Source organism: Geospiza fortis, unplaced genomic scaffold (genome assembly GCF_000277835.1).
Source record: "Geospiza fortis unplaced genomic scaffold, GeoFor_1.0 scaffold54, whole genome shotgun sequence".
NCBI lineage: Eukaryota > Metazoa > Chordata > Aves > Passeriformes > Thraupidae > Geospiza > Geospiza fortis.
The window spans coordinates 70,247-82,269 of NW_005054301.1; the positions used below are offsets into that span (position 1 = coordinate 70,247).

The 12,023-nt window shown below is 41.1% G+C and overlaps 2 protein-coding genes across 2 annotated transcripts in view; one reads left to right on the plus strand and one right to left on the minus strand.

Annotated features, from left to right (window-relative positions):
• Positions 1 to 1,560, plus strand: part of NRDE2 (NRDE-2, necessary for RNA interference, domain containing) — a 48,700-nt gene extending 47,140 nt beyond the window's left edge. The window contains exons 14-15 of the mRNA XM_031065953.1: positions 44 to 115; positions 762 to 1,560. Coding sequence (XP_030921813.1) covers positions 44 to 115; positions 762 to 887 — 198 coding nt within the window. The 3' untranslated portion in view covers positions 888 to 1,560. The remainder of the gene's footprint in view (positions 1 to 43; positions 116 to 761) is intronic.
• A 2,718-nt stretch (positions 1,561 to 4,278) lies between these two features.
• PSMC1 (proteasome 26S subunit, ATPase 1) lies at positions 4,279 to 11,927 on the minus strand. The gene is made up of 10 exons (XM_031065093.1): positions 11,782 to 11,927; positions 10,862 to 10,958; positions 10,344 to 10,468; positions 9,689 to 9,874; positions 9,367 to 9,495; positions 8,354 to 8,450; positions 7,997 to 8,186; positions 6,844 to 6,995; positions 5,368 to 5,522; positions 4,279 to 4,583 (listed from the first exon to the last, which is right to left on the minus strand). Exons 3-10 carry the CDS (start codon positions 10,401 to 10,403, stop codon positions 4,449 to 4,451), a joined length of 1,104 nt encoding a protein of 367 aa, XP_030920953.1. The 5' UTR covers positions 10,404 to 10,468; positions 10,862 to 10,958; positions 11,782 to 11,927; the 3' UTR covers positions 4,279 to 4,448.
• Positions 11,928 to 12,023: the final 96 nt, after the last annotated feature.

Here is a 12,023-nt window from a genome sequence, read left to right on the forward strand (position 1 = left end):
CTGCTATTACTGCACTGAAGTATGAATGTTTTTTATCACACAGGCTTCACTAGGAAAAAAAGAAAAAAGTAAAGGATTGTTTTATAAAGCTCTTCAAAACTGTCCTTGGGCAAAGGTAAGCACAGAAAACAGATAAACTTGTCATCATACTTTAATTTTTGAAGTTCAGTATTTGAAAAAAAAGTTTAGCTTTAGTAGTTGTTGTAAGAAGTTATATGCAAATGAAAGGAGAGGTTTTTGAGGAAGTAATGTTAGGATTTTCTGAAAATAAGAGATGTATCTTAAATGGAAGCATGATCAATAGTCACTGCAGTTTGTGTTTCAGGACAGAAAGGTGTGTTGAGGCACAGCAGTAAGAAATTCTTTGTGATCTAGAAATGATTGAGTCTTTCAGACTTTTATCATGAGCATGGGAGTATCAGAAATAAATAGCTAAATAAAAATTTATTTATGTAATAATACATAAAAATTATTGAGAGAACCTGCAACTCCTCAGGTAATGTCTGTATTTGCTGCAAATGCTCCAGTGTCTTGACCTCCATTTTATCTTTTTGAATAAATTTTCTCAGTACAAGTTTGAGAAGACTTGATTAAACATCTACTTGGCTGTCACTGAAGGAGTGCTAATTCAGTTCCTATTACCTTAAATAACACATGGTATTTCTTAATGTTCTTGCTACAGAGTGGTTGCTGTCTACGTACTTTATACTGTGTTTCTTGCTAGAAAGGTAGCACAGAAAATGTTCTTGCTGTCTTTCCAGGTGCTCTACATGGATGCAGTCGAGTATTTCCCTGAGGATCTGCAGGAGACGCTCGATCTAATGACTGAGAAGGAATTGAGAGTGCGGGTGCCTATGGAAGAGCTGGATCTACTACTGGAGATTTAAAAGCTACTGGAAGAACAGAAGCTGCTTCCAAAACTAACAATTAGATCCATTTTCATACAGGAACTCTGTTGGGACTTGGGTACTATGTACTTGACATTTTTTTGTTGTTAAATATTTTATATAAATTCCTATCAAAATGGAGTTCTACTACCTGCAAGTATTCTGGAATCAAGGAATTGCATTTTGCCCTTAATAATGGATCCATTTCTCTGCAGCATTGCTGGCTCCCACAGAAGGACAGCCTCTTTAAATAGCCTCCTGTTGGAAGTTGCCTGCATTTCTTCCTCTATTGTTTGAAATTACATTCCCCAGAGTTCATTAGAGGTTCAGTACATGCCAACTATGGCTTGATGAGCAGCACAGGAAATAAACATCTGCCAAATGGATGCTCCACTGTCCTCCAGTTGGCAGACTTCAGTAATTTCCTTCAGCATGGTATGGCTGTGCATATGCAACTGCCAAGTCAAACAGCCATTACATCTGTACATATACTGTAAAAGCTAAATTTTTGTTTGAGCAGGCACCTATTTTGATATGTTCTGACAGATGACCACTTAAATGTAAATCTTTCTGAAAAATATACCTGAATATTTGAAAATTGAAAAGTAACTTGTTTTTTATGTATTAAAAATAGAACTGAGTGTATTAAAAATGAAAATGTGTCCATAATGCATCCCTAAGCAGCTCACTTCTAAACAAATTTTTGTAATTCATTACTGGCTTTGACTCAAATCCAGGCAGTTGTTGTAAGAGAAGTAGAGGTTTGATCTGTATTTGATTCTCAACAGGAAGGCATAGTCTTCTATGATTATTTTAAAAGCAGCTTATAGTCCATGGGGCTTTTAGCAAGCTCCTAGAGAAGTAATAGGAAATATGGTAACAATTTACAGATACAGTTATGTTATATATTTCTTTTGTAAAGCAGAACATGCTGAAACATGGAAAGGATTGTTTAGCATCCCCACTCTTGAGACCCAAGGACTCAGAAACTGGATTTTCATCTGAAACAAGTACACACCTGCAGCCACAGAATACCCAAAACTGCTTCAAACAGTTTTCATGAGAAAACTAATTGTCACTAGCAGCACTAAAGCACTTGGGACAATCCAGCTGGAGAATCCTATTACACATGAAACTGTGTCTGAACCAAGACATACAACTCCTAGCTTGGGTTTGCCACCACGGTACAAGAGAGAATACACTTTAGTCCAGGCTGCATTTCATTTATTCCTTTGCAAAATTATTTTAAATATTGCAGGGAATATGTATAATTTTAAATGGCATTACAGCACTTCTGAAGAGCCTTATAATATTGATGTAGTTGCAAGTGATGCTGGTTTTGCTGTAATCAGTTAGTCATTGTGAAAAATATGGTTTATTTTTTAAATCTTTACTTTCTACAAAAATAACAGAGCTCCTGAATTGGAGGGAGCATTTACTCTGTACCCTGCACAGTGACAGGACAAATTATGCCTGTGTTTGTTAATTCTTTGCCATCCCAGAATGCCATTTCCTCTAAAGCTGTGAAAGGGGGAGGGGGAGAAGCTTGATTATGCTGCTGCTTAGAGTCACAGTGGAACCCAGGTTGAGAGGGACCTTGAAAGATCATCTGGTCCAACCTTCTGTGGTACAGGGAGCCTGGATGAGATTAACAAGTACTGGCTGCAGTCACATTCGAAAACTGACAGTGATGGCAGCAATGACTTCTGTATCCATCACTTTTCTGTTCTTCCATGCATCCTGGCCCAAGTCCTTTCCTTAGCAGTTTCTCCCAAAGCAGCACTTGGGCTGCTTCCTTCCTTTTGATGGTCAGAGGCTTCCTGGAGCAGGTCCTGCCTTTTAATTCAGTCCCCAGTAGCTTTCCTGTCCTTGTGGGGAATATGCTTGCTGTTCACTTTCTCCTGATATTTATTACTTTTGTCAAGTTCAGAAACTCTGGCAAAAGTGGCAGCAGTTAAATTCTGCTGCAAAAGCTGAGAGCTGAATTTTCTAAGGCGTGTTTTTCTGTTCCTGGGGTGGCAGACAGGGTACTAGAACAGAGTCCTTGGGTTCATTTAATGCAATGCAGCTGTTCTTCAGGGAGCTGAACCCTTCTCTTTGTGGCTGTTGCTTTGAGGCAGCAGTAACAGCCATGTCCCTAATAAAAGTGCCTTGCTTGCCATGCATGTCATAAAGCTCTTCAGCCCCTCAAGCAACTGCGATCAACTGCCATGATTAGAAAGTGCTAAAAAATTCCTAGCTCTTTGTGACCTTTCCAAGGAGACAGATCTCCTAAGGTTTATAAGAATGGGTAATAAAACTTGTTTTTCTAGCTCCAGATGAAAATTCTATTTCAGGATTTCTGTCATCCAGATTAAATAAAGAATTCCATTCATCCGTAGGGCTCATTTTTAACAATGAGCCACACAATTTTTACAGAGAAGAATAAAATCTCTTGGCCCTGCTGCTGCCATTGTTGTTGGAGCACTGGCAGTGAGTGAAGGCATTGCTCTGGGTGTAACTCTCCACTCTCCGTTACTGGCCTGCATTTGCTCCCACAGAAAGTTTCCAGAACAAAGACTGCACAGTGCATAACTGGTTTGCATGTGGAACTTTTATATAAGATCACATGTACAACATTTGGAAATTAATTACTTAGAACTTAACAAGCCTTTCACAGAAGAGTACTACACAGGATACTTGGTAAGTAGTGCCTGCATGGCTACAATGGAGCCAGTGGACACCTGGCCCCATGGGAATGGAGCTGTAGGCAACAGAATTGTCCAGGGGGAAGAATTCAAGGTTATGCTGGCACATGTAGTTGGGATTTCTCTGTGCACATCTGCTGCATGCCAGACCCTGCACCTCCAGCACTGGGGCTGGTGCCTTAGGAGTGTGCACATCCTGCCCTGGGCAGTATGGGGCCCTTGAACCTGTTCCTACTGTTGGCTCTTTTCAGATGTTTATCTAATGAACTGAAACCCTTTTGGGAAAAACAAATTTATAAACCCTAATCTTAAAAGTACCCTATCCAAACATGTTTAGATGTTTAAGGTAGGATAACTAATGAGCATCCATCTTGCCCTTATAAGTTGCAAGTGCTAGAGATGAGTACCTTTAAAGTTTATCTCACTGTTACTCACGGTTGCATACTTGTCATTGATTTTCATGTATAAAAGACTGATGACACTGAGGTTACTCAAAAGTGACACTTGTCCTAGTTAGCTCCTAAAAAGAGATATTAGGTAATCAAGAACAACAGCAGTACTAGAGTAGTTGTAAGAGACTGCTATGCCCAAGGAGGAATAAGATTTGGAGCACCTGCATGGTGTGGGTCACTGAGACAAGCACTTGGGTCACCAGCACTTTACAACAGACAGTTTCATGTAAATAGCAGGGCTTTGCCACCAAAACAGTTCAATTCAAATAAATGTTTTATTGGGAAGTGAAAAGTTACACTGACTGAAAACCCACAACCCACCAGCTTTTAACCTGTTCATGAATGCAAACTAGCTGTGTGGTATTACACAAGACTCTCACCAACACAGAAAGTTCTGTATAGTTCTCAAAGAGACCAATGACTTAAAGATACAATCCCTCAGGGGTTCCCTCTTGCTTTTTATAGAGAACGTTCTCTTTAGACTTTTTGAAATCTTCATTCGTTACTTTCATTCTCCGTTCCCTCAAAGCCATCAATCCAGCTTCTGTACAAATTGCCTGCAACACAGGAAGCAAGAATAGTTACACCTGCTGTGCAACCCCTTCAAACCACACCCTCAAAGGCAGCTGCATCTTTCCTACTGCTGCAGTAACTGTAGAAGTGAGGCAGGTTAACAAAATCTACATTCTAAAGTTTGATACTGTTCTGTAGCACTGAAGCGGGCTGGATAAAGCCAGGCCAGCTGTCCGAAAGGACAGACCTAGTCAAGAGTTATGCTTCCCTGACAGAAAGGCAGCTTTTAACAACAGTAATTTCCCTGTGCAAGGACAGACACATCCAGCTGTGTGATCCTTCTGCAGGGAGGTGACAGTTGTGTCATGTTGGTTTAAGCTCAGGAGTGTGGGAACTCTAGCAAGGGCTCCAGCTGCTTTAAAAAAGCAGACAGGATCGCTGAAGCTTCCTAATATACAACTGCATTTCTATCTGCCTTGCAACATAGTTCCTAAAAATGCTATTTATCCTGTACTGTCTTAAGTACTGTTTAAGATACCTTGCACAAGATTCCACACTCTCCTTTTAGTTTCTACTTTGCTACTTCATACCTATGTTACCTGAATATGAAATTTTACCAACACAAGCTACCTCACAATTATGATTTTGATAATTTCCCATTTGTAAAGCAGAGTACCTGGTACTCATAAAAGGTATTTTAAACCATCCCACTGTCCCTCGGTGATGTGTGCACAGAAAATTGTCAAACAGTTCAGGTGGCAATGGTTTTGGATGCAGCAAAAATGAGACTTGATTTTTGCTCTGAAGTATAAACAACGGTGCACTGACCTTAATATCTGCACCACTGAGATCATCTTTTGCCATAATCAACTCATCCAAAGTCACATCATCTGCCAAGGTCATCCTGCTCGTGTGAATCTGGAAGATTCGTTTCTTCGTCTTTTCATCAGGCAGAGGGAACTCTATTTTCCTGTCAATACGTCCTGTGCAAAAGAGAAGTTCAGTCTCAGGTTTTTTGCATGCAGCTGTTGGAAACAGCAGGAAGAACACCTGAAGGGTTTAACTGGCAGTAACTATTGTGCTGGAGCATGTCCAGAGAAGGGCAATGGAGCTGGTGAAGGGTCTGGAGCACAAGTCCTGTGAGGAACACCTGAAGGAACATCTGGGGGTGTTTAGCCTGGAAAAAGGAGGCTCAGGGGAGACCTCATCACTCTCTGTAACTGCCTGAAAGGAGGCTGTAGCCAGGTGGGACTTGGTCTCTTCACGCAGGTAACAGGTCAAGAGAAAATGGCCTAAAGTTCACTTGGGGAGGTTTCGATTGGATATTAGGAAAAATTCCTTCATGGAAAGGGTTGTCAAGTATTGGAACGGGTTACCCAGGGAAGTGGTGAAGCCACCATCCCTGGGTGCTCAAAAGGGGTGTAGAATTGGCTCTTGGGGATGTGGCTTAGTGGTGGACTTGGCCATGACACCTCAATGGTTGGACTCAATGACCTGAAAGGTTCTTTCCAACCTGAACATTTCCATGATTCTTCCTGCCACAATGTGTTGGAGTAGAAAGCAAGGTCAGACTATCACTTTCAATTCTGGCACAGTATTATCTCCTCTGTACTCCAACAGCACTGGGTTTGAGCTGAAGGGTCTAAAGCTAAGTGATGACAAAACCAGACCAAACACATCCGTCAGCAACTTCATACCATGGAGGTATTTCAGCTTATTCCTTTCATCTCTCTGTCATTTTCTACCTACCAACTTAACAGACACCACAGATATCCTATGCTTTGGTACATTTTTAGTGGCCATTTAAAAATACTTCCTTTGCCTGCTCAAGCTCAACATGTCTCCCTCACTCATCCCCCAAAAGGCAGGAGTGTGCCAGGTCAGTAAGGAGCAGCCTGCTTTCCTGCACCAGGATCCAGGCTGTCTCTGGTAAAGCCTAGGCTCTCAGCCCCAAAACACAGGTGGTGCTGCCCTGCCTTCCCCAGCTGCTGCAGGTGTGCTGCTGCTGCTGCACACAGCCTGCTTAACAACTACTTAAATGGCTGTGCCATCATAACAGAAAGGAAAAATATTCATATTGTTTATGTTTATGTAAAGGAATTAAGACATTTCTTCTCTTCCAAAGATTTTTCTCCTATTTAGAAGCTTGTGAACAGGTTCTGATTTCAACAGATGCAGCAGCATAGATGAGATGGTGAATAAGAACAAGTTTGCAGTCTTTTTGCCAGCCTGTGTTTGTCCAGTTATGACAAGTCCTTTCACGAGCAAAGTGGCTTAAGCATACACAGTAGTGAAGTCTCTTACCTGGTCTAATTAAGGCTGGGTCCAGTGTTTCTATTCTGTTGGTAGCCATGATAACTTTAACATCCCCCCGAGAGTCAAACCCATCCAGCTGGTTCAGCAGCTCCAACATTGTGCGCTGGATCTCTCTCTCACCCCCTGAATTTGAGTCATACCTTTTAGAAAAAAACATTCAGAAAAAGCACTAAGTAACTGGCACAAAGGTGGGAGAGAGGTATTTTGTTTGTAATCTTCCATAAGAGATTTAAATTAAAAAATTAATGTTTATCCATATAAACAAAACACAGATTTACAGAATCACGTTGTGACAAATAGGTAAGTAAAGAGACACTGAGCTATTCTTGTAGCTGGGGAATGTAACAACCACCATGTGAAGGAGATCTGGGGTTTTTTTCCATGTTTGTTATATTATTTGGAAATATCTTCTTCCCACCTAACAAAATCAACATAAAAAGGAAAAAATCCAATTCTTAACAGCACGTACTACATAGTTAAGGCAGCAGCTGGCACTTTGGGCTGGTAGCACTTTGGGTTGGTGGCCTTGTAGTAAACATGTATTTTTCTTACCATCTTATTTATTTTAAAAACACTGACTACTTTACAGACTATTTGCATTGGACAGCTCCAACAAACCTACAGAATTTTCAAAGTGATACAGTTTGGATATGGGCTGAACAACACTTTAGCGTGGCACAAGCAACGCTTCTCCATGACATACACTATGTAACCTTCTGTAAAATACTCTCAGAGCAGAAGTATTTAGCCACCTACTCAAGAGGCAAACAACAAATGGATATATTCTGTATTAAATATTCTGCTGTAACACTGGATCACTGAATCCAGTTATTGTATATGGACTGGCAGCTAGAGAATCCTATATACACAGTGTCTCTCTGGTTTTGACAGACTCTCCTGGAGATGCTGCCATGTAACAAAGAACAGAGGTTGTCTCTGTCATGTCTATTTAGAATGAAAAGGCTGTGATATATTGTGTTTCCATGGAAGTTATTTGAAGTGTTACTTGTTACAAAGCTTACACCAAAACCGTCTACGCAAATGATAGCAGAGCAAAGAAAGTGAGTCTCAGTGTAGCTGCAAAAGCAGTGTTTCTGTAAAGCTGTGTTTGTTGCTGCCCTGGCAATCGTGTGCACTGCACCTCTTGGTGCCGATGGCATCGATCTCATCAATGAAGACGATGGAGGGCGCGTGCTCCTCGGCCACACGGAACAGCTCCCGCACCAGCTTGGGGCCGTCCCCCAGGTACTTCTGGATCAGCTCTGAGCCCACCACTCTCAGGAATGTTGCTGATGTTTGGTTTGCCACTGCTTTGGCCAGTAAAGTTTTGCCTATTTTCAGTTGGAAAGAAATGTTGTGATTAGTTTGCAGAAAAAAGTGCCCTAACAAAACAGTTGTATGAAATTTGTGACAGACTTGGCAATGATTTAAATGCTAACCAAGTGTAAATTATTTAACTTGTATTATCTCAGCACAGGTGTTACTGACTGTAAAATACCTGTGCCAGGTGGGCCATACAGAATGACTCCTTTGGGTGGCTTTATACCCATCTCTTCATAATATTCAGGGTGGGTGAGAGGAAGCTCCACAGACTCCTGAAGCACAAGAAAAACATGTTTTTGTAAGACTGAGTGGTCTCCAACAGAGATCTGTAGGGATCTTCAAAACAGCAATAATGAAAGCAGTGAAAGCAAAAAGAACTTAACTGATTACAAGACACACATCAAACAGTATGACTCTCTGCTGCCTCCAATTGTAAGGCAGACAACTACTCCATCTGCACAAGTCTTCCTATTGTTCCCACCTGATGTGTGGTAGAGCAGCAGTGAACATTCCCCCTCCTCCATCCTCAATGCACCATCCTGGATTTAGAACCCTGGAGCTCCTGAACCCCAATCAGCCACGGACGACCTTGGGGCCAGGGAACTCGTTATGAAAGGGTGCCTTCTATAAAGAGTTACCAGATACCATCGATTTTAAGAGCATTTGTGGTTTTAGACACCTACCCAGAACAAAAGGGCTGAGTTTTAACAACGTTCAGCAGAGTTCTGCTGGTAGAGAAAAAACCAACCAACCCAACACACCCCAACCAAACAACAAACAAATGCAAAAACAAAACAAGCAATTGTCCTGAAAGACTAAATCCTTAAGTTAGATTGGACGGCATCAGACACTCAAAACAGCCTCAGCAGTTTGCAGAATTTAACTCACATCTTACGACAACTGAAACTTTACCTGTTGCAAAGTAATAAGCTATTAGAGAGATTTTATAAGCTCTGGGCTCTATAGGTTCTTGAGCAACTGTGAAAGGTTCCTGTGCACACAGACTCTGGTGACCCGCTTAAAAAACTGAGTTCCATGAGTCTGCCTAGTGAAGTCTAATGAAGAAATGTACCACTGAAAGATAAAGGACACCACTACAGGAACAGCAGCCAGTCCTGCTGCTTCCCTTCTCAATCCTAGCACAACAGTTACGTTACTGGTTAACTGTAAATGAGCACAACTGAATACCTTGATTTCTTGAATTTGGTTGTCAAGGCCACCAATGTCAGCATAGGTTTCTTGAGGAGCTTTCTCTACTTTCATCACAGTCACTAGAGGGTCTGTGTCATCCATCAGGACTCCTATCACAGCATGAACCTAATTCAAGAATTGAGAGTTGTCAAACAAGGCAAGCAGCATTTTAATACAAGCTGAAGTCTAATCCCTATGCCCATTTATTTAGGTGTGTGAAATAAATAGCATTCTCTCTCCTGTGGTCTTCAGAAAAAGAAAGCTAGTTAAAAACAGTACAAGAACTTGTAAGAAACCTGATTTTATAAAAACAACTCACCTTATGATTTAGCAAAACAGAGCAGCCTGGCTCTAGCAGGTCCTTGTCCACAAAAGACAGAATACTGACATAGTGCTCTGATCCCACTGATGTGGACACGATGGCGTGGTTGTCGTCAATGATCTCCTCCAAGGTACCCACAGACATCGGTGTTCCTCTCAGGTCATCCACCTTGGACCTTTCCTCCTGTTGTCAGAAAAAAAAATCCATGAAATAACTGAACACAGGCAAAAACATTCTTGTACAACACTGGCTCAACAATTCAGACAGAATATAGCAGAACCCATCTTTCCTATTGTTCTACTGCCCCAAAAAGAGAGAGGTCAGTAACAAAACCCACTATTAATTTAGTCCCACCCTACAGACACCAATCATGTGGATGTGAATAACTAGAATCTTCTTTCTCTGTTGATGGATATCTGTGAGCTGTACTTTGAGCATTAACAAACAAAAAACTCCCATGCCTTCATCTGTAGTGATCTGTGCTAGGGCTAAAACAATTTAGCCAATTAATAAGGAATTTGATAAACCTGATATGTTTGCATCAACTTGCACACTGCTGGTACTTTATTTCCACTGCTCTGATATGAAGCAGCTCATATTAATTAAAAGCATTTACTGTAACATTAGTAATAACACTTCACTTAAACCTCACCTCTTGTTTTTCTTCCAAAGGTTTCATCTGTTCTTGATTTCTGATAAACTCCTCCTCCATTAAGAGGTAATCTTTAATTCTCTCCAATTTCAACAATTTGAGTCTGCACTGTGTGTGGGGAGTCACTGCAACCAAAGCAGAACCACAGGACTTTAGAACAAGTTTGACATTGTACCAACTAACTACTAATTCATTACTAGAAATCCTGCTTTCTTTTCCTGACTGTAACTTGTACCTTACTTGTCCCACTGTAACTCCAGGCAAAAAAACAGATTTAATGTTTTCCCCTGCATTTTCACTCAGTTCAATTTCTCTGTCTCTTACCTGCAGTTCATGGGCTGCACCTTGCAAAACAATAATCTTATTCTGTGGAGGGTTTTTTTATCTTAATTAGAAATAAAATTACATTTGGCATTGTGTTAGTGATCTCCACAGAGGCAGATCTTGAGGAGAGCAGAGCTCTGTGCTCCCTGAGGAGCAGCCAGTCCACAGCTCTGCAGGGGAGGCAGAATGCTTACCCAGGGGGAGTTTGCTGGCAGCATCTGGTCCCTTGGTCTTCTTTTTCTTTTTCCCCACTCTGGTTGGAACTGGAGGTTCATATTTCTTTTTCTTGTCCTTATTCATAAAAAGAATTCAATTTAAAAAATCAGGATAATAACAAGTAAGCAATACACACAGGTGTTAAGTGCACAGACTAAAAAAGAGATCAAGGTGAACGACTTCATAACAAAACTTTATGATCTGTAGCAAGAAGCCCAAAAGAAACATTACTCTTATTTTTCAAGAATGTTCAAAAATTCTTTCTCTTGCTTACTTTTCATGTCTCTAATTTAAACTTCTGCCATTTTTCAATGAATATAGGACAAAGAAAGCTCAAGCCTGAAGTAAATCACAAACAAAACTAATAGATGAGACAATGAGCAAAGTATTGAATCCCCACCTTCCTGCTGCTCTTCAGTCAATGACTCAGACACACTCAGCTTCCCAGCCTAGACACTGCCTGCCATGTGCACTGAACTTTCCTTTTCCAAAGGAGACCAGGGAGGCCCCTGATGTCCCCCAGCCTGAAGCACACTCCTACTGCAGATCATTGTGCAATGTCACTTCCAAGCCAACAACAGCTCCTTAAGTGACAGCTTGAAGGCAACTAGTCTTTCCTAACCCTGCCACATTTATAGTTTGTTTCTTTTTTAGAAAAACAAGCCACTGTGAAGAAATTTCAGTTCTCTTAAGCTCCCTTTTTTATTTATGAACAACACTTGTTTTCTCCAAGTACACCCAGAAAAGACCTTCATCAGAGCCAGCAAGAGCATAACTTTATGCAGTTCCAAATACAACAATAATTTTTAAAAGTACATTTTAAAAGCCAATCGCAGCCAGGCTCTGTAGCATCACCCCCGTAGCTCACTCTGCAGGTATTTATTAGGGTTTCAGTTACCTTGTCGTCCTTCTTGCTACCACCAGGACCGTGCCCACCACTCTGACTTTGACCCTAGACAAAAGGTAAAAAAACAAACGACAAAAACTATAATAAAGGTACAGTTCTATGAATCGAGACGGCTACGGGCAATTCCACGTACAGAAATGCCGTAATTGGATTTCTCATGTCTAAACAAAGCGCCAACTTAGCCAGCTTATAGTCCAAACCCAAAAGAAGCGTCCCGCCCGGCCCCACCACCC